At 50.1% G+C, this 26,223-nt stretch overlaps 1 protein-coding gene across 1 annotated transcript; it reads left to right on the top strand.

Annotated features, from left to right (window-relative positions):
• The first annotated feature begins 6,725 nt into the window (after window positions 1-6,725).
• On the top strand, window positions 6,726-24,617 carry KY (kyphoscoliosis peptidase). The gene is made up of 12 exons (XM_053985961.1): window positions 6,726-6,858; window positions 7,799-7,861; window positions 9,775-9,837; window positions 11,417-11,491; window positions 11,636-11,668; window positions 12,285-12,335; window positions 13,420-13,502; window positions 13,865-13,973; window positions 16,584-16,701; window positions 20,504-20,692; window positions 21,642-21,832; window positions 22,691-24,617. The coding sequence occupies exons 1-12, from the start codon at window positions 6,726-6,728 to the stop codon at window positions 23,599-23,601; spliced, it is 2,019 nt and encodes a 672-aa protein (XP_053841936.1). The 3' UTR covers window positions 23,602-24,617.
• Window positions 24,618-26,223: the final 1,606 nt, after the last annotated feature.

Below are 26,223 nucleotides of genomic sequence, written 5' to 3'. Positions count from 1 at the left end.
GGAGATGCAGAAAATGAGGATTTCATCCATACCTCCAGGGCCTTAGCCAAAAGAAATGAGTTTATGTGCAGAAGAAATAGTCCTGCCTCCCCTGAGGACACATTCTTGTCACTCCTGTCCTGAGAACACACAGAATCAGCAAGGCTCCAGGTCCAAGGATGCCCAAAGGCAGCAAAACCCAGTCTGACTCACCCTGAATTAAATATATATGTCTCCTTTTGGCATTGTCACACCTCATCCATCCTGACAAGCACCAGATTCTTCACTCAAGAGCACCTGAGATGGTGTTTTGGTAGCCATAGCTCAGAGGGGTGCCCAAAGAAACATCAGGGGTACTTCTTCAAACAGAAGCCTTGCAGCAAATTCCAACTGTTTGACTCTTACTCCTGACACTGCAGCAAATATGGAGAGAGCTTCTCAAAAACAAGAGTCAGTTACCTCAACACTGCTCCAAGGCAGTGGTGAACTCGTTTCTGTTGCCAGCGTTGTGTCCTCAGCTCATCCAACAGCTCAAATGTCCAAGATCACCATGAGAGAGTCCAGCTCCCTCCACAGCATCCTGGCACCTTGGGTAGAGAAGAAATAACCCCAGTGAGGGCTGTTCCATGATCTTGCCCCCCAAATGACCACTCAGGTCCTTCAGCTCTAGCCCAGGTAAACACAACCAAGGAGCCTGTCCTCCTGCAGGCCAAGCTCCCAAGGAACAACAGCCCCACTCTTAGGGTGTCTCAGGAAGGAAGGTTTGGAGGTTCAGACCCCCAGGGTCCCTGTCCCTGTCACTCCAGAAGGAATGGTTCCTACTATGTCCGCCTCCCTCCAAACACCATGACTCACACTGAGCTCCAGGTATTTCTTCCAAAGTTGCCTTCCATTTACCTTTGCCATTGTATTAGAGAATACCAGGCTGGCTGGGCAGTCGAGATAACTCCTTTGTCCACTGGGTCACCAAGAAGGGTTTTTGCTCATCCTTGTAGCAGAGAGATGTTGATAAAATGCAGAAAAAGTACATTCTGCATCTCCCAGGATATGCCATGCTGCTTGTTTAATTAGAAGGGGCAAGACTCCCTCCTGAATAAACCAGAAATAGCCTTCCAGGGAAAAAATAACCCTGCCTGGGTATTCTGGGGGATTCTTGGAAACAACAGCTATACAATCTCCCCCAGTCTTGCACAGTACAAGAGCCAGAATTTTGGAGGAGGAGTATGTCCAGAAAGCAAATCTGCTCTGTGGGGGAAACTTAATTCACTTTTAATGCTGGTAAAGGGAAATAGAGTGTATTCTCCTCTCCCCCTTCATTTCTTCTCCTATGTGTTTTCATCTGCCCATCTTGATGCATTTGGTGTCACATGTCACCCCCATGTGTCAGGGGGCAGCTTTGTGAGGAGTGCTTGACAATAAAGCATATCCCCAAGGGCACAGCTAATGAATAATGCAAGTTGTGGGGACACCTTAACAAAAGAACCCTAAACCCTCTGCAGGGTGACACAGGCCCCCACTGCCTTCAAAGGATGAGTTATTTGAAGATTATTCAAGGATTAATATCTAATGGCTGTGTGCAGCCCGGCCAGGACCCCTCTCCTCACCCAGAAAGGCCAGCAGCAAACCCCAAGCCAAGCAGCAGGCTTAGGGTCAATGATCCATGCTCGGCCAGACAAGTCAGGATAGCTCTGGAGAGCCTGGCAGCCTTTGGTGGCCGAAGCCGTGCCAGCAGCCCCATCCTTTCTCCGGCAGCGCTGGGGACAGGGACACTGCCTGGTGCCGCAGGCACTGCCCCATCCAGCTGCCAGCGCCACCCGAGGACACACGGCCTCTCCTGCAGCTCTCTGCCCCGGGGCATCCTTGTGGTAGCTTTTGTTTTTAAGAAACCGTAGCAAAACACTTGCTGAACCCCCAGCTACTTCCAGAGCTTGTCTTGGATGAACAAAGCAGCAATGGTCACAGCAATGTCTTTTGTCACTGAAGAAAGGGAGAGTAGGAAAAAATATCTCTCTCGGAGCACTGAGCTGTGACACACCCCAAGCACACCCCGCTGCTCACACAGCTGTTCCCACAACTCCCTGTGGGCAGGGTGTCCCCAGGTTCCTCATGAAAGGAGTGCTGGGCTGTGTTATGAGCCAGGGAGCAGCCAGGCTTGCCTTTTATCCCCAGCAATCCCACTCAGAATGCAGGACCTCCTGCCAGAGGCTCGCCCACCTGCGGACAGGTATTTCCCCAAAGGAGGCAGAATTCACCTGCACAGCATCACTCCCAGGGGTCACAGCATCGACTCAGTTCTGAACCAGCCCTCATTGTCTCCCTGACATCTAAACATGTCCTTGACCTCCCTGGCAGGGCTGCCCCTGCCATCAGTTAGCTTGTGTGGATACCAGGAAACTGAATACACGGGCTTATAGCTCAGTGGAAAGTTCTGCTGCCGTCTTAAGTCATAAAGCACAGCTGCTGACACAGCAGAACTGCAGAATGAGGCATCTGAGCAGCCTGGGCTTGGAAAACGCCAGCAGGAGAATAAGGGCAGGGAGGGAGAAAGGACAGGGAGGCCAGGAGAGCAGATTAGAACTTGCCAGAGTGCAGCTGTAATTATCCACCATGGATGCATCCCAGCCCTCCACAGTGCATTTGCAGTTGGGAAAGGAAACAGGAGCTGAGATTCAATGTCTGCAAATGCAAAGCAATGGCTGGGAAAAAACAAATCAAACCCCAAACTTCAAATATATCTACAAACACACACAGGATAACGAGCTCTGAATGAGACATTCTGAGGAGGAGAGGGATCTTGGGAGTCTGGGTGGAAAGTGCAGTGAAAGCACCCAGCTCCTGGGTGCTGAACAAAGCCAGCCTAAGGCTGGGATGGCTTGGGCAGGGAGGGCATGGCGAACAGGACAGGAGCCACTGACACATCTGCACATGGAGCATGGCTGGCCTTGGTCTCCTGTCTCAAAAGGGACACAGCAGAGCTCACAGGGCTCAGAGGAGGGGGAGCAGCAACAGGGAACAACCCCTGCAGGAAGGCTCTGCAGCTCGGAGGTGACACTGGAACTGCTTCATGGACAGCGCAGCTGGCAAAAACAGGGACACTTTGCTGTGACACAAGGAGTACCAAATGAAAGGCAAAAGTTTCAAATAATGGGTATCAGCCATCGATCAAAGGGGTCATCAGGGTATGCTAGTCCCAAATTACATTAAGGGGAGTTCACCTTTAGATGACTTTGGTGTTGCCTCCAATGGGGTTACAGGCCCAGGCTTTCTCTTCAGACAGTGGAGAAGGCCCTGAAACACCAGGGTGTAACATGTGCCCCAAGGTGGACAGCCAGAGCGGGTCACCACACCAAGGAGAAGGGCAGCCCTAGCACTTTTTCCAATGCAGGCATCTACAACAGTCTTGGAAAAACATTTGGACACCTTCACCCATGGCCCTGGCAGGACCAAGATTCCCAGCAGCCTCCCTTCAACATGCAGAGGTGGAATATCTTCCCAACACACCTTCTGCTGGAGCCTTTACAGTCCTTTGTGTAGGCAAAACACCTGCACAAGAGTCAAAACCCTTTCCCAGGAACGCAGCCTGCAATTTCCCTTTCTACCCAATGGGATTCAAATAACCTAATTCTTGCTCTACATTCATACAGTCCCTTTCTCCCCCAGATCCCCACCCACAAAGAAATGCCAGCCATGTGGTAAATACATGTAATCATGGCACTCTGATAGCAGCCTTTGCTTTCTGGCCATTAATTCTTCTCCCTGGGACCTCGGTGAGCATTTGAAATCCTGCAGCAAATCCATTGAGCTGCCTTTATTTGAAAATCACAGAATCACAGAATGAGGTTGGAAGAGACCTCTAAGATCATCAAGTCCAACTTATAAAAAAATCAACATGGCATAAAAGGCTTTCTCCTTTCCCTCCTCAAAATGTAGGTATTTTTAGCTTCAAAAATATCCTGGCCCATGGGCAGATGTTGCTGGTCATGTCCTTATCTCAGGCCAATGAGGAGGTTACTGTTTTCCATGGAAAACTAATGGAGCAGGAGGGCTCACTGCTGCATGGGAGGCAGCAGCACTCACCTCAGGCACAGCCTGTGCCTTCCTCATGGCAGACAGCACAAATCACCATCAGAAACCTTCCCTTTCCCCTCTCCAGGAAAAAGAGAGGATAAAACAGGAGGAAGGAAAATGCAAAGGAGCCTTTCAAACCAAATCACCTTATCCCTGAAGACTGGCATTTCTAGGAAAGCAGGAGCTCCCTAGAGATGCTTTCAGTGTGCTGGAAACACATTGTGGCAGGACACAGGCCAGGCTGGTGCAGGAGGGAAGCAGGGGGTGCTCAGCCCCTGGGCAGCCAGGCCAGGAGCAGCCACCTCATCACTGACAGAGAGAAAAGGAGGCTCAAGTGATTTGTACAGCCTGGCAGGAAGGGCAGTGCCAGCAGCCCCCAAGGCAGCAACCTCCACATGCTCAGCTGTGGAGGCTCCAGCTCAGAGCTGCCAAGGAAGAAACATTTGAGCTCCTCAGCTGGTACCACCAGAGTGTCCACAGCAAGGTCAGCTCAGGTCCCAGCATGGCCTGGGCTGCACCACTGGAACTGGCTCTTGCCAACATCCCCAGATGCGAGCATCACATTGCCGAGCTGGAGTGGAACGAGGACAAGAGCAGGCCTGGAGGAGCAGTGAGGCCGGGACACGCAGGGAAATCCCTGCGGACGGGAGGCAGGAGCAGAGCGAAGAGGGTTGGAGCAGATTTTGGTGCAGGACCTGGGTGACACCAGGCTTAGGATTCAGCTATGCCAATGAATAGCTCAGGAGAGCAGACTGTCCCACCTGGGATGTGAGGGAGGAGGGACACCAGGAGCAGGAGCTGCACCCCAGGTGAGTGGCCGGGGAGGAAAGGGTGCTCCGGACCAGGCAGGAGCTGTGACAGGTGACAGGGGGGTGCTAAAGGCCAACAGGCAGATGGTGAAACTGTGATTAGAAAGTCACTCCAGCCATAAATCTCAGGGACCTGAAATGGAGATGGGCAAGCCCCAGATGGCTTGGAAATCTGCTTGGCAGAGTCCGGCACGGCTCAGCATGCATCTGGCCCTCCTTCCTCCTCATCTTCGTCCTCCTCCTTCTCACCAGGTTTAACCACCTCCAGCCAGCTCCTCACAGCCAGAGCTGAACCCTGAAACAAAAATGCAGGGCACCCCTGAAACAAAAATTCCTCTAATGCATGAACTAAAGAGCAAATCCTGGGCCCCAACCACATTGTCATCCATCCCAGCATGGGACTCTGGGCACATCGCTGGGGTTACAGGCACATCCCATCCCTGGAGCTCCTGTCTTGGCAAGAATGCTGTGGCACTATCCAGGGGGGCACAGGGGGCTCAGGATTGTACCATGGGGCACCAGCAGAGCTGGATGGATGCAGGTTCCCTGCGGCCACACGCTATTTCTGGATATGCTGAGGAGCTGCTTAGGGCTGGATTTGCAGGCGAGCACGGGGGCGTATCAGCTGTCCATGCTCTGGAAGGGGCTCAGGAACAGAAAAGGGCCAGGAGATTGGGAGGGGACATGTTTTATATAGAGATCCACAGGAAAACCCGTGTCTCCAAACACAGTAACCTAACACCAGGTAGTAGTACCAGTTCCTGCCCGTGGATCCAGGACAATAAATTTCCCCACCTGCAGGCTGAAGAGCCCACTGCTCTCACACTCCTGCCTGAAAAGCACCAGCAACACTCACAAAAAGGCCCCCTGCCCATGCCAAGCTCCCGAAACCCCTCTCTGCCAGCGGGTGCCTCCCACAACCTTTCCCAAGGCTGCCGGAGAGTCCTTCAGCCCACAGGTGCTGTCGCTCCCCCGGGACCCCCGGCCAAGGCGGGGGCTGGCAGCACGGCCGGGACAGGGGCCAGTGGTAAAATTAGAACGTGTGTCCCTGCCAGCCCCTTCTGCGAGCTGCAGGGACCAGCTGAGCCCGTCTAACCCGCACTGTAACCCTTCATGTCCCCCGTTCCGTGGGCTGGGACAGTTACTAGAAAGCCAGGGATTTGCAGGGCTTTCCTTTTTGATCAGCGGTGTCCAGCTACCCCAGACAGCTGGGCTCGCGGGCTGATGGGGCAGAGAGGTGGATTTTTTTGGATCCTTTGGGACAGTCGGGATTGAAGCTTGCAATTCCCTTCTCTGCTATCCCTTTCCAGGGCAGGCAGTCCTGCAGAAACCGATCCTCCCCACTTCAAAGGTTCGTGTCTCCTTTCCAGCCCCTTCTCCCCACCGCTGCCCTTCTCCTGCAGCAGTTATTGTTATTATTTACGCTCCTAAGCATCCTTTGAGTTCTGCCGGGGGACAGGATCCAAAGAGAAAGCCTTTTAAGGATTTGTATCAGCGCCGGGAAGCGAATCCCCCCCAGCGAACAGTGGTGCTGGGGGATTTGAGTGTAGACAAGTGCTTAAAGCTGAAAAGGGCAGAGAGAGGGGAGGGAGCCGGGGGCACGCTCTGAAACCAGACCCCCCCCCCCACCCCCACCCCGCCCGCAACGCAGCTCCTTCCTCTGCTTTAGGAAACGGATCCCTCCTGCGATTTCCTTTCAAAGGTGACTTGTAACCTCTTCATTAGGGTCGGCTTTGGCAGAGCCCCGATGGTGCAGCTGGCAGGGCCGGGGCTGCGCTGGGCGGGAGCGCGCTCGCCTTGCCAGGGCAGGGCAGCACTCGCGGCTGCTCGGCGCAGCGGCGGCAGCACCGGCGCCCCGGCCATGCGCTGATGGGTACCATGGACTTTAAGGCAGATGCCAGTGCAGTCACCATCAATCTGCTGCTTATTGTGCGCCCCGAGGAGGCGGCGAACAAGGAGAAAGGGCAGCGAGAGGGGCAGACGGAAGGCGGCCGAGGCGCAGGTAACATCGCGCCTGCAGCGGGCGAGGGAGGGCAGGGCTGCAGCTGCACGCGGAGAAGAGAAGCAGCAGCTTTGGAGCAGGATTTGGGCTTCCTTCTCTTTGCACACGATGCCAAACTCCAAAATGCCAACTTTTTTTGTAGAAGCCTAGCGTGTTTCCGCTGGTGCAGCAGAGCCTTGCTGGAGCCACGCTCCGAGCTGCACCGGGTGCAGCAGCAGGGACACACAGGGACATTAATCCCAGGGTTGTGTTGGCACCTCGCTGTGTCCGGCTCTAGCCCCGAGTGCCCCACGGGCTCTCTGGGCTGTGCAACGGGAGCAGGGAGAGGGCTCGGCAGTCTCACCCCACTCCAGCACCCTGGAGTACAGGAGCAGAAGTGTTTTGTTTGCAGCATGCCCAGGCTTTGTCTCCGAGGCTCACTGTCCTGAGCCATTTATAGCTACAGTTTGGGACAGTGTCCCTGGCCCAACTCCCTGTCCTGCAGAGGGTCTTCCAAAAAGCTACAGTTGTGCTCTGCAATTGCAAGGGGAGCCTCCCTGCAGAAGTAAAGGGAGGAGAACGATTATTCCTGCTCTAAAACCTGGGAGAGAAGCTGAATTTTCAGAGAACCAGTCCCAGGCTAACAACTATAGGCAGAGCTATCACAAAGTCGTGTCCATGCTCCATCAAGCACGGCATTCAGCACCTGCTCAAATCAGAGCAAATCCTACCAAAGCAGCTTAGGCCTGGACTATTGCACTTCCTGCCCCCTGGTATTTCATACTTTAGCAACAAGAACTGCAAGCCAAGGCTGCAGATGAGACAGAAGGTGGATCCTGATGACACCTGGCCCCAGCTGGGGTAATGGGTTGCATGAAAGGGTTGGCGGTACTTGGCCTTCAGGCAGCACCAACACTTCGGTCCAGGAGGACCCTGCCAATCTCCCATTTCTGTCTTACAGGTTCCAAGGGTGATGGCAATGGAAACAGCAGATCACAGCCACATCAGGGCACAGACCTGAATGGTAGGTGGTAGGTCACCCTCTCCCTCCGTGAGAAACCAACCCCAGCGCACAACCCAAAGCTCCAAGCTGTGCTTCTCGAGCATAAATGTGCTTCACATATCCCATCCCTTTCCAGGGCTTTCATGGGTTCCAAAGCATGCCCTCCCTCTGTGCCCCATGGACAGGATGCACAGGGGTGGCACTGCCGAGGCCCCGCACATCCATCCGCAGGGATTCTCCTGCCACGGAGCTTGGTCGGATTACAAGTGCGTGCAGCTCTTACATTTCACAGCCAGCTGATGGCAGGGGAAATTCAGTGCCCCCAATTGCTCAGGTTGCAGCTAGAGCTTCCAGAGACTTCCCCAGCACTCACACAGCTTAAAGTAGGGTCTGGGGGATGCAAAGAACCTTTTCAACCTTCTCTCCACCAGCCCTTCCTTCATCTCCCCCCCTCAGAGACTGAGCACAAGGCAGGTGGGACTGCTGACCAGGAATGATGTGGATTCTAGTTCTCAGAGTTCTGCTGCCAGTTCCCAGGGTTCTGCTCTAAAATAGTTGAGGAGGAACATCTGAGGAGGTGACCCCAGAACTATGGAGCAGCTCCCAGGGAAGGGAGTCAGGTCACCCCTCTTGTTTTCCTGGCAGTCTAAGCCTGCCATGGCTTAGCAGAGAAAGGCAGGGGCAAAGGTAGAGTAAGACACAGGTAATTCTCATGGTACTAGACAGTGGATTTTAGTTACACCAAGGAGGAACTTTGCTTTCACAGGTCAGGCAATAGCAGCATGCAAAAGCTGGCAGGAGCCCTGATCCAAGTCCCTCTGTAATCAGTGGCTGGAGGCTGCACACAGTCTGGGAGCAAACAATATTTCATGGCAAGGCACTACTCTGGGGCTTCTTCTACAAAGCAGATAACAAAAGCCTCCACTCCAGGAAGCAGATAAATATCCTGCTTTCTCTCCCTCTGTCATGCTCAAGAGGTTTTGTAATCAGAGCTGCAGAGTCAGCCTCCTCTGCGAGCAAGTAAGAGGCTGATATTGATCATTTAGCATGCACATGGGAATCCTTCCCTTGCAGGTCTACCTTAAGCACAATTTAACCCCCTGGGAGAGGGGAATTCAAGCATCAGAGGAGCAGGCAGAGCTTTGGCTCCTCTGGCACCACAAGAGTTAATGAATTGCCCTTTCACCAGCTGTGTTAGTGTCCCTATGAGGCCTCTGACACCCCTGGTGCTGCCACAATATTTTCAAACTTATATAATCCCCAGCCCCAGTGAGTCAAAGAGGCTGTGACCCCATTCCACAAGATCCCATCACTCTGGGGACTGGTCCTTGTCATGGCCACATGGCACAAATGGACTCTGACAAGCTGTGAGATCCAGGCTCCCCCCTGGCTCCTGCTGGGATGGGGATCCCAGGACACTTTGAAAAAGAGTGAGAGATCACCTTGGCCAACACCCAGCAGAGCCTGGTGTCCATGGCGTTTGCTCCCTCCCCGGGGCACGGACTTGTGCTGCCTCCACCCGTGTGAACCCTGGGCACATCCAGCGCTGCCCACACCTCCCTCTGCCCCAGGACTCCAGGTCCAAGACAGCCGGGGTCTTCCAGAAGGGAGAGGTGAGGATGAGTTGCTGACAACCACAGCAGTTCCCACTTTGCCTCCAAGCCCCCAGCACTGCCCTTGTCTCCCAGCCACCTCTCCAAACACCCCTGGTCCGAGCAGCCCCAGCCTGAGCAGCAGCAGCCTGGGCTGGAGCATCCCTCCCTCCGGAGAGGAGTCAGGAACCCCAGACCTGGAGCAATTGAGCTTTGGATCTGAAGAACGGGGCTGAGCTTCCCGAGTTGTTCCTTACCTCTGAGCAGGGTGGATTTAACCCCATCCTTGCTGACTGCTTGGCTCTCTCCAAGGCACTGAGATGTTTCTCTTTGTGCCCCCAGGCCGGCGTGGCCCCACAGATCCCTGTGAGCAGACAACATCTATCACTTCGGGCCCTGACAAAGGTAAGTGGGGAGCCAAGAGACAGAGCAGGGCTTCACTGAGCTCCCAACAAGCTTTTTCACCAATTAAATAACCTGAGAACATGCCAAAAGAGAGAAAATATCCCACCCTGGGACAGCTGCCCCACAAAGCACTTGCTGACCAAGGACTTGTGGGGCCACAAAACACAAGGAGAGCAGCAAGTGCTTCTATGAGCTTAGAGCAAACTGGTCTAGTGGCAGGGAGTTGGAGCAAGAGGATCTTTAAGGTCCCTTCCAACCCAAACCATTCTATGATTATTTATGAATGATATCTCAATCAGGAATAATTAAATAAAAGATCATAAAAGCACCAGCAACCATTTCATACCACCAGTTTTTAAAGTAATGATAGCTTTGCTATTAAGCACGTTGAAAAATTCATGTGGAATTACATTTTTCATTTGTTAAATGCCTTTTAAACTCATCAGCAGAAGGCATTCATCATCAGTAAGTTTGTTTCTTGAAAACAAAGATTTTTAATTTATGGGGGGAAACTTTGAAAGTGAAAGCTGAGGACAAAAACCCCCAAAAAAAGCAAAGTAAAAATAATTTTGAGCAATAAAAATGACCTGATTATATGAAAATTTTAAGGAAATCAAACTATTTGCATAAAATCTTCTCTTTGAGAAACAACTTAATTTTATCTTAGAATTAACTGACAAAACACACCAGCCAGCTCTGTTCTGACATCATGATATCTGCAGCCATCCTAGAACTGGAGTCAAACTCTAAGATTTAGGTTTTTACAGCTTATACAGTTTTTCTTGCTTTCTGGTTTTGGGGCTTAAAGGACATTGAATCTCTCTGCATAATCACAGGAGAAACTTCACTTTTCTAAGGGTAAATGCTGCAGAAAAATTTATTCTTTGATGAAAATGCAGATTCCCACCTAATTAGCCAGTTCCAGGAGCTGACTTTAAAGGAAAACCCCAAATGTCATGAGGTATGGGAGGTATAACTGGATGGCAGCCCCGAGGTGCATTAACACCTTGACCTTCAGTCTCCTGAGTAACTTCTGTCTGATCCAAAAGAGAAGCCCAGGATCACATGGAGCTCCTCCAGGGAACCTCAAGAGCTGCAAACCCTTCTGAAATACCGGCCAAAAAATGCAGCCTCTGTCAAAAAGTTCAGGTAGTTTTTATAAGAGATTCCCTCACTCTTTTTCTGGTATTGCCCTCTCTGAAACTTTAAAGACCAGAGGCCAGGTTTCCAGGGGAGGTTTTTCTGGAGCATCAGGATATGCCTGGACCACAGCTGGCTCATCCAGGATGCTGCCTCTTACAGGCAATGGCCTTTGCCAGGCATTTTAGTATCACAAGTCCGACCATTTTCATCACTTCAAGCCTTTCTATGTTTAATTCCAAGAAAAATCAATGCAAGACATTGATTCTCTGCTCGCTGTAGCTCCATCAAGAGCTCTTTAATATGGTGATAAACCTTGGCTATCACCAGAGCTGCTGCTTTGTCTAAAGTTAAGAGCTGCCTGGCTGGCACTCCTGCCCTCTCCTCCATATCCTGGTTAGTTTTCCCTTTTCAGGGGGTTTGTCATTGTTTCTTGCAGGAACCCAAGTGACAGTAGAGATTCACCACAAGGATACCAGCCCCCAGCTCATCAAGAGACTCTCCTTGGGAAAAGGTACAGGCCAGCTTTAAACCCCGGCAGAGGCTCAGCCCTTCCTCCCTTCCCCTCTGCAGAGCTGGGGAGCTCCAGGGGATGCTGCAGCCCAGGAGCCTGGGCAGGGCTGAGGGGATCCCACTGACCCTGCCTGGCTTGTTGCAGGTTCCCAGAGGCTGAGAGGACACGACAACAAAGGTGAGGCTCTGCTCTATCACACTGTCTCCAAGCTCCCCCTCCCCTGGGAGGCTGCTCCCAGGAGGAGACAGGCTCATTCCTCCCACGGGGAGGCTGCAAAGGGCAGGTGCTGCTGGACCCTGCCCATGACTGGGGCTTGAGGAGCAAAATCCTTCCGCTCTTGGGGTGTGGCTGTCTCCTCCTCCTCTGGCCCTGGGATAAGGCGGGTGGTGACACTCCAGGGTCCCTCAGCAATGCCCCAGCTGCCTTTCACCAGCCATGTTAGTGAGCAAAGCTCCCACTGAGGTTATCTAACAGCTCTGGAGCTCAACACTCCCTTCTTCCACGCCTGGAGAGGTTTGGCCATGGTGGGCTGGGGTTTGATGTCCCCAGCCCTCGGGCTGGAACAGGAGACGCCTGTCTGCTGGGGAATGTGGGCTCAGCGCAGGGAGGGGATGTGGAGCCCGCTCCACAGGGTGCTGACATCCATGTCCAAAGAGAAGGGAATGGGCCAAGAAGAGCCTCAGTTCCAGCCTTTTCCACCCAATCCTGCTCCCCACAATGATTTATTTCTAGTTGTCTTTTTTTTTTTTGCGGGCACAACCTCCTTCTTCCCTCCGCCTTCTCTGCTTTGCAGGTTTCCAGAAGACTGAGGCCCCGCGGCCACCGGGAGCAAAGGACCTCCATGGTAACTAACTATCCATCAGCACGAGCAGTGCTCAGCTTCCCAAGCCCCTGATCTTCGGGATGGCAGAGAGGAGTGGCTTTGGGAGCGTCGCACGTGCCCAAGCCCTGCCCAAGGGAAGGCAAACAGGCACAGCGCACAGGACTGCTGGATGGGGATCCCAGTCCTGCACAGAGCCTCTGCAGATATAACCTGGCAAAGACAAAACCTGATAACCACATTTTTACAAAAAGACCATCCCCTAACCAAAAAGGCAATAAGTAATTTTCAGAGCTGTGGAGAGTGTGAACCTTTAAATGTGTAAATCTACTTTCTTTAGGTCAGTGTAACACCTCTTTTCAGGAAAAATACATATAAACAAACCAGCCTGTTAAATAGGTGCTGTGTGCCTACATGCTGATTTTGGCAGACAGGAGCCTGGCCAGCACAGGGATATGTCCATCCATCCCCCATGGCTCGCTGATGGGAGACAGCAGTGTCAGCTCATTCCAAGACTGTTAAAAAAAAAAATCAGTTATCTGGTTAATTAGGGCAAGTTATTAACCCTTTGTTCACACTGAGTAGAACCAGGAGCTTAGAACCTACAAAGATGCAGAGGGTAGGCACAGAGGGTTCAGTCCCACTGCTCCCAGTGTTACATTCCTCATGTGCCTGAATTCCTGCAGCACTGTGGTCCTGTACCACATAAAACTCTCAGAGAAAACCAGCTCTTTATTGCTGGGTTTTTTTAAGAAGTCATGTATTTTCTAAGGCTTGCACAGTACAGATTTTCCCTGATACTTCTGCATTGTTCTCCTGCCCCTCTATGCAATATCCCAGGATTTTCCATGCTGTTATACAGTGCCAAAGTTGCAGGGGCAGCTCATGCTCCAGCACTGCACAGATTCTAGCAGTCTAGACAGGATGGCTCCTGCCTTCCATGCAGCTGGCAGGGACCTCCAGTGGGTGCCCTCGCGTCCTCTGCTCCCTAAGCACCCGCTGATGGATGTCTCCATGGGCCAGGCAGGAGCTCTGTCCCCTTGTTCCACCATACTGCCAGGAAAAACTCCCTCCCTTCCCAAAACAATGACAACTTGTTTCTTCTCAGCATATCCATGGGACAAATCCTCTTTGAAATCCATGCCAGTAGATCTGCAGCAATTAGAGAAGCTGGATGCCTACGCATTAAAAGTAAGTCTTGCTTTTGTCTCTGCCCTCCTCCCAGCTCCCCTGCGGCGACGTTCCATGAACCTGGCTCCCAGCACCAGCACCAGCTTAGGCCGAGCTATGGGGCAATGGCATTAGAATCTCCCAAACAAGTGAAAAACCTTTTCCCTTTAAACATTAGCAAAGAAATCCCACTCTGGGAACCATAACCAAAAATATATAGACCTACAGCACTGTAGCTCTATTTTTAAGGAAGCTGGAGGCAGAGCAGTCTCTGGCAGGTGGGGTCTCACTGGCTTCAGAAGAACAAGAAATGGTGAGGACAGGAGCTCTGCCACAGGGTAGATCTTCACCATGACCTTGCAATGCTTCCTCCCCACACACAGGTGAACGTCACAAACAGCGTGGAGGAACTGGTCAAAGCCCTGCTAAAACAAGCCCGGACTGACCTGGAGAAGGTTCGAGCCATATGGATGTGGATATGCCATCACATAGGTAGGCTGAGGTCTCCAGCTGAAGATAAGGCTGTTGCTGTCACCCCTGTCCCACTGCCGTGGCATTTTACTCAGTAGTTGTGGGTTATTTCCATGTAGGGAGTGGAATGAAGGCTTTCTGGAGGCTTTTATCCAGAAATGCATCCAGAGGGTCTCTCACCACCTCTGTTTCCCAGTCTCTCTCCTCACACTGCCAGGCTCCACCAGGTTTGTGTGCCCATGATTAACCTGTAACTCCATTTGAGGTGTGACCATCCAAGAGCCAGAGCAAAAGCCAGGCTTCCCAACACCAGGGGCCTGCTTGTCACCTTCAGAGCCACCTCACGCCTCCAGAGCCCAGTTCTGAGGGAGTAAACAGGGAGCAGGTGATGATCCAGATTTCAGAAGGAACCTGGTCTAGTGGAAGGTGTCCCTGCCCATGGCAGGCAGTTTGGAATGAAATGATCTTTAAGGTCCCTTCCCACTCAAACCATTCTAAGTTTGAGCTCCATCCCTGTGCCAAGTCCCCACAGCCCGATACAGCTGCTCCAGCACAGTCTGATGCTGGTGCCTTTGCTTTGGGAGGGTCCCAGTGTCACAGAGGTACCACCAGGAACCATCCATCTGCCTTGCCCAGCTCCATGTCCCACACTGGCACCTGTATGATTGCAGTTCCTGCCTGTACCTGCACCTTTTCAACCCTCCAGCAAGCTGCAACCACTCAGGTTCCTCTGCCCTTTCCTACTCAGGCCAAAGGCTGGAGTTACACAAAAACCAGGAGATGGGAAGAGGAGGCAGCACTTGTAGTCTCTCCCATCTGGCACATCAAAAGGAGCTTCTTGCCACCCCAGTGCCTTGATGGGGGAAAACTGGATATGCAACATGATGGCATTTTGCAAAACATAAGCAAAAATGTTTATTTCCCTTTAAGTCTTGGGGCAGAGAGGCAGAGCTGTCCTTTCCCTCACCTCCTACACATCCTGATGGGGCACCACTGCAGTGCAGGCCAAGTGATGGAGAGGCAAAGAGCAGTTTGGGCAGCACTGGCCTCATCTCACACCCACTGAGATCAGCAGCTACAGGGTTAGCATGGTTAGATCAGTCCCAAACTGCGTTAGTGTTGCCCTGAAATATGGAGAGTGCTGATTTCACTGCATGTCCTGAAGCCCAGGCTTTGACTCACTCAGCACTGGTTATTCTGTCTGTCCACTGTTAACCCATTTCTGCCCACAGTACCTGGGCCAGGCCTGGTTGGAGTCAGTCCATACTCCTCAACATTCAGGGGATGTTTCTGGCCCTGACAGCTATGCTGGGATCTCCTCACGAGATCTTTTACACCACCTTGGCCCTGGCTCTCATTCCTTCCTGTGAGACTGACCCCATTTACACACACAGAAAAGAAACAGAGTAGGGAATTTAAATCTGCTGGCAAAAATGCAATGTATCTATGCTGGAATTGCACTGATGTCATAAACTCCTTCCTTGGATGGATTTTAAGTGAGAACACTTCTCTCTGGGCATCTCTTCCCACTCTCTTCAATTCCTGCCTGTGATGGGCTGCTATGCTCATACAGCATCAGCACTAAAGGAAATAATTATTTTAGCTGTCATTTGCAGCACAAATAGAAAGCCCCATGGAGCCAGCACCCCTCAAAGTGCTCTGTAGCTTTGCTGGTGGTCAGAGAACAGCCAAGGTGGAGCAGCCAGCCTTTCCCAGTGCCTGGAGCCAACGCCGAGGAGGCATCGGCCGAGCCCCTCCGATAAATGACAAGCATTCCATCAAAGCACACACACAGCCTGCTGCTGCTTTTCTTCCTCTGCCTCAGCACCGAGGGGAGGGGGAGCCAGCTGATGCAGCATTCCTGAGAGCTTTGTCAGAAAAATACATCTGTATTTTAAGAAAGAGGTTGTGGACAAGGCCAAGGCTGGTGGTATTGACTTTACTTTCCCAGACCAGTTCTGCAAGCTCCGTCTGAAGGAGTCCTGCTGTGCTGCTGTTGTGTACGCATTGCAAATCAAGATTTCCTGAGCTTCCAGGTATTGATATGACCAGACTGGACAGGGCTTGGAGCAACCTGGTCTAATGGAAGGTGTCCCTGCTCCTGACAGGGGATTGGAATGAGATTCGCTTTAATGCCCCTTCCAACCCAAACCATTCTACAATTCTGTGACTCACTTGCAACAAACCACTTCAAGTGTTTCCCAACAAGCTGCTTTTCAGGTATTTTTAACATAAATTTCTTGTAAAGAGTGCAAAAGTCTCAGTGGTTTCTTTTGAGGTAACGCCGATCTGACTCCTTCAAATGTAGTGTGCTCTGGTTTATACTGGGAACTCTTCAGATCCTCCACTTGAGGGTAATTCCTGAGGACACTCATTGTGTTCAAAAATTGAAAGTTTTCCACCCACTTGGATTCAACTGCTGAACCCCAGCCCAAGCTTAGAGCAAAGGGTGATGAGGGACAGAGTTGTCCCTCTGCCCCAGCAGTGTCCAGGCCACCCTCCCCAGCACAGCCACAGCTCGTTCCCCTCTGCTCACGGAGATGAAAAGCAACCCGAGTGCTGCTCCTGCTGCCCATCGGTCCCCTTGCCTCAGGCTTTTGGATGAACTCTTCTCTGTGTTCCTTCCCCCAGAATACGACGTCGTGGGCTACCACAACAAAAGCCAGGTGTCGAGCAAGCCCAGAGACGTGCTTCAGATGGGCAAGAGCATTTGTGAGGGCTATGCCGAGCTCTTTGAACATATGTGCAGGTAAATTAAGTTCAGAAACATTCAATGCCAGGGAGAGTTAACATTCCTTGTCATGTCCGTGCCTATCCCGTCTGCCTTTGCATTGACTGATGTGACTTTAAGCAGGACGTAGAACTTTAGCTTTCCAACCATGCTGTGGAAAAACAGCAAGTCCTAGAAAGGTCAATTTTGCTCTCTCCTCCACTCCCTCCACCCCCCTCCCCAGCATAATTTACTTGGTGCCATCTGCTGAGCTTCGCATTGCATTAACATAATGGCAGATGAAAACATGGAAATAATTTGATTAGAAGAAGTAGAATTTTCCTTGGGGTATCTGGATGTGAAGGTTAAAAGCATCACAAGATTTGAACAAGGAGTGCTGTCTCCAGCATGGTCCCTTGCAAGAGGGAGGCAGAGTCCCAGGAGGAACTTTGCCTAAACCCTCTGGAGGCGCCCTGTCCCCTCCAGGAACACCCCAGGGACACTGCCTTGCACTTACCATCTGCCAACTCAGGGAGAGGAGATTGGAAGGGACTTCCTAAAGTAATCCTAAGAGAGTGGGCTTGCAAGATGGCACTCCCAGGAAGGGGCTTCCACTCCCTTGGAAAAATCACAGAGTAGTTATTAATAGCACATGTAAGAACAATTGGCTTTCCACACCATGCAAAGGGATTTGAGACGGTTTTTACCATGGAACAGACAAAATGTACAGAGAACAGGAGAGATTAAAAAAAACCCCAGCATACTGTGCCAGATGCTGAAGTGGTAAATGCTTCCAGCCAACAACGTATCCCACAATATACATTTGGTCCATTCCAACCCAAACCATTCTATGACATTGGATCTTGTTTTCTAAAGAGTAAAGAAATAGGATGGTGAAGTATGCATTTATAGCTGCAACCTATGGAACAGTTATTAGCAGTTAGAAGGGGGGAATTTGCATCTGTTCTTTAAAAAGCATATGCTTAGTTCATTAAAAGCATTAATCTTTCCAAGGATATCTCTGACTATTTAAAAGCTCTGTTGATTTACTCTCGATTCCCCAGTTCCAGGCTGATTAGTCACTATGTGATTCAGGAAACCTCCCAGTCATCAACCTATTATATTGTCAAATATTAGCAAAATGTTTAGCTCCTGTTGTGAAAAACTGTACTTAAAGACAACACCCCTTTCTTGCACAGAGATCTCATCCCTTCTCCCCATGCTCTGCTGCTCTTACACTGAGTCTAAGCAGAAAGGCAGGAGGCAAAGAGCACTCATCTTACAGAAAGGCTTTTCAGAGCCAGGTTTTAGGGGGAAAAGGTGTTTTGACATGCCTTTTTTTCCGTAGCTCCTGAGAGGGAACTTGAACAAACAAACCAATTTGCCAGACACCAGGAGTCCCCCCAAAAGTCCTGCTGAAGGCAACGGCTGACGTTGATTGAGTCCTACTTGTCCCAGTGCCAGAGGGAACAATGCCTGTTGCAGACACAACACTGCCACCTCTGACCACAGCTTTGGCAGCCAGACTTCCTCCCATTAGCTGAGATTCCTGTCACAGAGGAAAGGTGGGCACGGATAGCGGGAAGCTGGCCATAAGGCATCACTTTCCAAACATCAGGTGTGATAGCAATGAATGCAAACACAGGCTCCTGACCAATATTTCAGCAGCACTTATCAAGAACTGGCTTCTCAGCTGACAAGCAGAGTCGAGGAGTCTGGCTAAGTGAAGCAGTGCAAATTCATGAATCCAACTTAGGGCAAACCTCGCAGCCTGGAATTCGGGAGGCGCTCACCAGGGTCAGTGATGAAGGCACAGCAATTATTTTCCCAGGAGAGGTTTCAGCAGCTCTGGGAGCAAAGCTGGCCTCACTGCCTAAAGGGGATTTGATCAGTTTGCTAGCTGCCCCTTCTTCCTAACCAGTCTGTAAATATCCCAGATTTCACATCCTCTTGCTTCTCCCATTTCCTGCAGGCAGTAGCTTTCCCTCTTTTCAGGCACAGAGGCGTACACCTACCTACCACAAGCATAAACCATTCTGTTCCCTTCTGGAGAAGCCAGATTTGCTCCTTTTTTAGATGAAATGATCAAAGTCAACCCAAAATCAAAGAAAAGAAGATGCCATTGAATTCCAGTGACACCTGTAGTAAGAGCCAGACTATTTCCTACAGTTTTTGAGGCAGAAAAGCAACTTTGTGTTTAATCTCTTTGCTGCACCAAGCAAATGTTGCCAACTGTTTTTTAATTCAGTTCTTCCAGTCCATTTTGTATCTAGGTCATCTTCAACCAGTCCTGGAGATCTTCCCGATCTTCTCTCTGCCTGCTTAATTTATCTGTATGAAGTCATTGACATGAGAGACATGAGCACCCTTTTCACCAATACAGAATTGCTCCTTTACAGGATGTTTTAGCTTGGATTTTTGTCTGTCCATTACTAGAGAGACAAGTTTAAATGCTCTGGTCTTTATTTCGAGAACTTTGAACACATCCAAGCACAAACTCTTCTTGCTGCTTTGCCAATGTTCACTGTAATTGAGAGCACCGTGAGAGGAGAACTTGTCCCTTAATGTTCCTGTGAATACCCCAGCTAACAAGAATGTCTAGAGAAGCCTAGAAGGATTAGATCCAATCCCCATGAAATTAGTGGGAATTTGGTTCTTAGCTCCTTGAAACTTCTAGGATCAAATCTTCACTAAAGATCCCAGGCCAGCTCCTAGTCTCAGTTACATCATGCAAATCCAAGCTCTCACCAGTCTTGTCAGTGGAGCTGTTCCAGATTTACTGCCCAGCTCCACGCCAGAATTTGACTCACAGGGGCCTGCAGGCTGGCAAGGGCTTTCCAGACCACCTGCAGCACCAGGTTTCTCCATGGCATTCCTTCCAGCCTGGCCTGCTTGTTCTGGATACTTGTGGAACAGGCAGTGCCTGCCATCACTGCTCCATCCTCTCCTTTGCTGAAGTGCCCACCTCCCCTGGGAAAAGCAGCCCTCCCTACAAGTTCCACTGCACTGCCAGTTGCCAGCCAGTATCTGTTATCAGGCCTCAACTTCTTAACAACCATGCTAATTATCTTCCCCATAAATATCACTTTTCTCCTGAGCTAAACCCACATTATGCAGACAATCTCGCTCTGGAAGCCTGCACACTTTATTACTTAAGGTAGTTGTTCCATTTAACACACTTCTCTATGAAGAAGAATGTCAATGCTGTCCTACACAAAAGACAACGCTCCAAGTGAAGCAATTTTAGATTAATGGTGAAATAAGATGCCAATGTTAGAATCCATCAGCAGAGAGCTTATTAACACAGTGCTTATTTAAATCTTATTTACACATCCACGCAGGTATTCGTCATGTTTTTAGAAAGAGAATATTTAATCATTTCTACCCTGGGCAAGCACGAGCTCATTCTTTCAGGAAACTAAATCAGTATCCAGAATCCCATGAGGTCTGAGATTCCTTAGCTGGTGTCAAACACCAGGCCCACTGTCAGGGGGAGAGAACAGCCTGTGCTTTTAATTTATAATTACATGGGCTAATTGTGGACAGCAGCAAAGGGATTTCACTGAGTAACAAGACAGAGAGCAATTAAGCACACTTTATCATGTCATCCTCTAACTGTGCTGAATTGATGGTGCATTAGGCAAAAAGACAGGGAATATGCAAAACTGGGAGAGAAAAGGCCCTTCCTCCAGCAGGATGCTCTCTGAATCTCTGTGCAAAGACTACAAAAACAAACAGCCCCACCCAACACCTCAGGCATCATCACCTTTTCTCCTTCCCCAGAAGTACCTGACAGGTTTAACACAAAACTCTCCTGCTACAGCTTATCGTTTCCTTTCAGTCTTGCAGGGATTCAGTGCAAGAAGCTCTCGGGACATGCCAAGGGACACGGGTACAAGACAGGGCAGACCTTTACAGGGGACTCTGACCATGCCTGGAACGCTGTCTACCTTGAGGGAAGGTGGCATTTACTGGACAGCACCTGGGGGAGTGGTTCTGTGGATGATTCCTTCACCAAGTTCACCTACAGGTAAAGACCCCCCTCTATCTGAGTACGTAAACCCTGTACAAAGGCAGAAGGAAAGCTGATGGGATTGGCAAACCAAACAGACACATTTGGGGCCACAGGAAGACCCAAAGCTCTCATGGCACATGTCACAGCATGTGCCACATTTGAGATGGCCATGATACACAGAGTGTCACCACACAATTTCAGAAGGCTTTAAGCAGTCACCCAAACAGAGTAACACCACACCTCATCAGAAGGCTTCATGTGTCTGCCCATACAGAGTAACATCACGTCACCTCAGAAGCTGCAGCATCTGCTCCCCTTGTTCTTCAGCCCAACCTTTTACCCCCTCATGTTCATGCAGTGCCCCTGTGTGCCCTCTGTTCCCTTTGGAGGTTGGTCAGTGCCCCTGGGCACCCCATGGCTCATTGCTGTCAGTGCTGCTCACTGCTTCTCACAGCTGGACCCACTGGGGATGAGGCTCAGCCCCACTCCCAGTCACCACAAACTGTGTGCCTACACAAAGCCATGGGCAAGGTACCCAGGCTGCCTGTACAAGGCATGGAACACAGCCTGTAGAGAGGTAGTTGCCCTGAGCAGGAAGTCACAAACTGCTAAAAGCCAGCTGGGTTTGCTTGTCACATCTTCAGTTTAGGCAACAGTCTGTGGAGTCACAGCTTTTGTGAATTGCTTGCAGTCAACACCCAGTGCCTCCTTTTTCCAGGAGCCTGTGGGTGCAAGGGAATAGTGCAAATACTCAGGGTTTATCCTAAAGTTCAGCATTTACCCTGGAAACAGAAGACCAAAGCTCAGGTTTCTTCTCTGCCTGGGGAATTTCAAACCCACAGATCTCAGTTTATCAGCAGCTCAAACCACTCCAACATCCTCCTGCTGAAACCACCACCACTGCGCGGGGGAAGAATTCCCTATTTGTAATTACTCATTTTCCCTTATTTCTCCCTTCTCCCAGGTACAATGAGTTTTACTTTCTGACTCACCCGGCCCTGTTCATTAACAATCACTTCCCAGATAACAGTAACTGGCAGCTCCTTAAGCCCACGCTGACACTGAAGGAGTTTGAGAACAACATGCTGCACAACAGCAACTTCTACACGCTGGGGCTGCTGGCCGCACACCCGGAGACTCCCATCATCCGAACAGGTAACGGAGGAGCCATGGGGCATCTTCCCTCCTGCATCCCACATCCAACACACACCACTGTGCACCTCTTCAGGCAATACTGAGCAACCCGAGTGAGTCCAGCAGCTCTTTTAACATAAAACCGCTCCGGTGCCACAACTGAACAAGGCGCACATTTAAAACCTCCCCCCTTGGATTTTTCAAGAGCTGCAGGAATTTAACTGGATGGCTAATTTGTGAATGCTAAGAACAGAGTTAAAGCTTATGGACATCAACATTTTAGGACGTAATGAAGACTTCAAGCTGTTTGGGAACAGGCTCACAGGGAGGTAGATTAATCTCATATCTACATACTGGAGAGTTCCTGCAATTTGAAGCTCCTGGGAGCAGCTACTGGGCTAGCAACCAGGTCTAATCACCTCTAATTCAGCCCTTCATGATCATAGAATTACAGAATTCCATAATAGTTTGAGTTGGAAGGGACCTTAAAGCCCATCTCATTCCAACCCCCCACCATGGGCAGGGACACCTTCTACCAGACCAGGTTGCCCCAAACCCCATCCAATCTGGCCTGATGGTACTTTCAGTTATATTTCACACAGGCTTTCACATTCTAGCAGACCACAGCTCCATGTCAGGGTGTATAAGAACAGGATAAATGCACATCTCACAAACAAAGGCCACTCTCATTCTTTCTGAGGCACACTGCCCTAAGCAGACTGATGACAAGCTGTGACCTGCCAGTTGCAGCTCTTGGTTTTACTTCTAGAGAAACAGCAACTTATTGGGCCAGATTAACCTTCCCAGAACAGGGGGTACATTAGGGTTAAAAACTGTACTGACACTCCTATGCAGCCTCTTTTCTTTTGTATTTCCCAGTAAATGGAAAAGCCTCTGTATCCGTGGACTGCCGTTCTGGCACATTATTTATGTTTAAGCTGAAGGGAACAGATGAACACGGTTTGATGATTTTGAAAAGACATGGAATGGAGCTGGATATCTACCCACAGAAGACAGGGAGCCACAAGCTGGAGATCTTTGCCAAGCCCTCCAAGGCTGAGGCTTCGGATGACATCTACAAGTGCGTGCTGGAGTACGTGGTGGAGTGCGAGTCCGTGGACAAGGCCATGCGCTTCCCCAAGGACCTGCACCAGCCCGTCGGGCCGAGCTGGTTCTCAGAGCGCCAGGGCTTCCTGCGGCCGTCACACAGAGAGCCCGTCCTGCACACCAACGACGGGCGCTGCTCCCTCACCTTCACCCTGGGCAAGGACATCAGCGTCCTGACCTCGCTGCACACCGACGGCAGCAGCAGCCTCGCGGAGGACATGGGCAGGCGGCACGTGCTGCAGATCCACCGCAGGAACCAGATCGAGCTGAAGGTCCACCTCCCGCACGCAGGGAACTTTGTTCTCAAAATCTACTCCAAGAAGAAGTCGGACCCCGGTAATTATGATTACATCTTCAACTACCTCATCAGGTGCCTGAACACAGAGGTGAAGTGGCCAGCCTTCCCCCAGAGCTACAGCAAGTGGCTGCAAGACTACGAGATCGTGGAGCCGCTCTCGGGCCTGCTGCCGGCCAACCGCAACGTCCAGTTCAAACTCAAAATGCACGGCATTGCCAAGGTGCTGGTCCAGGCTGAGAACACCTACCCTCTCACCCAGAACAAGGGCTGCTGGGAGGGAACCTGCAACACCTCGGGCTGCAGAGAGGTGTTTGTGATGGTGCATGAGAACGCCAACCACAGCTTCTACTCGCACGTCCTCAAATATGAAGTTGAGACCCAGTAACACCCACTCCTTGTTCTTTCACCCACCTGCATGAACCAACCTCCCCAACATGCCCCAAACCAGCACAGCTTTAGGAGATTGCTCATCCTCTCAACCAAATCTGTTCTTTCAACAAATGCAGACAACACTTGCAGGCTTTTGCCAGACTGCAGGCTTAAAGATGATCAAGGAAGCAGAAAATCCTGTTAAAAAAGGAGCAGCAGTGGAAGACGTGATAAAACCATCACCTACATTTCAGTAACACTGTCCGGACAAATATTTAGAAGACAACTGATTGTCTGCAGGGCATTCTGTGCCAGTAGGGATTGCTGGTTTCCAAGTTACGGACCATAAGAAAAGTCTTACGAGGGCTACTCCAAGAATTCACCTAGTTATGGGGCAGGATAAAGAAAGTGCACCTCGGTTTTGAGCAGCAACATCGGACATGAGGAACTTCAGGATATTTAAACCAACATTCATTATAACTGTAGTCAAGTTGCAAAACACATCCGAGGAGAGAGAAGAGTTAGGAAGAAGATACAACATGAAGTTTCCTTGTGCACGTCACTGTCTTACAGATTTCAATAAAACTGGAAAAATACTTTTTACACTGACTCTTAAATACAATAAACAAATTCATTTTTACCTTTTTATATTAGAGTATTGTAGAGACTTTTTCTGCTGTAATTATATCTGAAGCATAAGGGTGTTTCCATAACCAAAATTACAGTAAAAATGAGAATAAAGTTCTCAGAAATCACTCCTTCCTCCAAACTGTCTATGCAATACTGCAGCTATAAACTGACGGGGTTACATGGGACAGCAGGCTGAGTGACATTATTATCATGTAACAAACCATTTGGTGCTGTACTCTTGGAAAATGCCTCCATGCACACAGCAAAGGGGGGCTTCTACTGAATCTCCATCATCCTGATATGGAGCAACATTTTCATAACTGGTTCAGATGTCTGTGAGCATTAGCATGACCCAAGAGGTATTATGTTTGAGCTTGAATTGAAAATAAACCTGTGATGTTTTTGCACTCTGTTTCATTGACCAAACAACATGAATTCTCTTCCCAAAGCTGCTGTATTTTCCACACAAAAGAGGTGGGTTATTCCTACATTCCCTCCTTAGTGACTGGGTGGTAGGAGTTACTCACAGGGCTGCCCAGCTGTAGCAGGCAGGTTACTCTTACATTACTCCTTTGACCCCAGCATCCAGGGTTGAGTTCCCATTTAAGCAGGTTAAGTACCTGCAGCCGGATTCCAGGAGCAGCACTCTCTGTGATGATGCAGGCTGCTGCAGACAGGAGCTGCAAGCATAAACACAATATGTAAGCTAGCAGGGCTTACTCCAGGATAAGCTGGGAGCACAGCAAAACTTCGGGGTCTTTTTGTACTTGGCGACAAGAGCCTTCATATGCAACATAAAAGTAGGTTTTAAGTCCTCTCCAAAACATCTCAGTGTCTTTGCCCTCAAAAAGTGGCGGCAGCAGCTCCTCCCTGCAGGAACACTCACAAGCCATGGAGCCCAGCAGGCACCTGCTCCCTGGGCATCAACACAGACTGAGCAGCACAGATGCGAGGCAGACTCAGGGATCTTTTGTTTGCCTAAGGACCTTGAAGGCTAAAGTGAGTATTGTCTGTCAGCACAGACAGTCCTGGTTTATTTTGGTGCCTGGCAGAAGGGTTCTTTTTTCTCAGATCCCACTTTTCAGATCAAGGAGGATACACTGCAGTAACTTTCATTTCACAGGTCAAGCTGATCCAGTCAAGTACATCACTTCTTACAATGGCAGGATAAGGAAGCATCCCAGAGAGCTTAGTGACTAAAGAAAACAACTTCCACCAAAGAGGGTCAAGGATACCAAAGTACAGACACTCTTCATGGAACCACATATTTGATGTTCACAAATAGGCACAAACACACAAACAGACACTTTGGTAAAGCCTCCCTGCAGGTAACACTGCTATGAACACTGTCCCTGCTCCTTGTCTCAAAGACTCACTTCCACAAGCCCTCTCTCTAAGCCCACATGCTCTATTTCTGTCTCAAGATGGCAGCAGAAACAAAAATTGACCCCAAGAGAGTAGAGACGACAGTTTATTGCCCCCTACTTAGCACAACCTCAGGGAGTATTCCCTGTTCCTGCAACCCAACTCTGCAAAACCCAGGCATTTCCAATTCCACACATCGACAGAGTCCCAGATTCTTTAACTCCTCAAAGTAAGGAGTGACCCCCAAGCACTGTCACACTCTCAGCAGAACATCCGTAACACACTAAATACAGATGAAGCCTGCACAGCTTCCCACTCTACAGATGTACAAAAGGAAATGCTGCAAATAAAGTTCCACACTTTTGTCTCAATCAGAAAACACATTGGCTCTGCCCTGCAAGTGTGCAAGAAATTCTTTAGTGATATTGAAGGCAAAAGTTCAAAGACACAAACCCCCTCTTCAGCTTCATTAATAATAAAGTTTCCAGGACCAGGTGATTATTCCAAGGGAGGTTTGACACTGCAAAGGCAGAGAATGCCTGAGAAACCCTGCAGCCCCAGATAAAAGCACCTCAGAAGTCTGCACTTGCTGTGACATCTCCCTCCAGGATAAACACAGCTCCTTCTCCTCCTCCTCATAAAA

This window comes from Vidua macroura, chromosome 10, assembly GCF_024509145.1.
Source record: "Vidua macroura isolate BioBank_ID:100142 chromosome 10, ASM2450914v1, whole genome shotgun sequence".
Lineage (NCBI taxonomy): Eukaryota > Metazoa > Chordata > Aves > Passeriformes > Viduidae > Vidua > Vidua macroura.
This window is presented reverse-complemented; position numbering and strand designations above follow the sequence as displayed.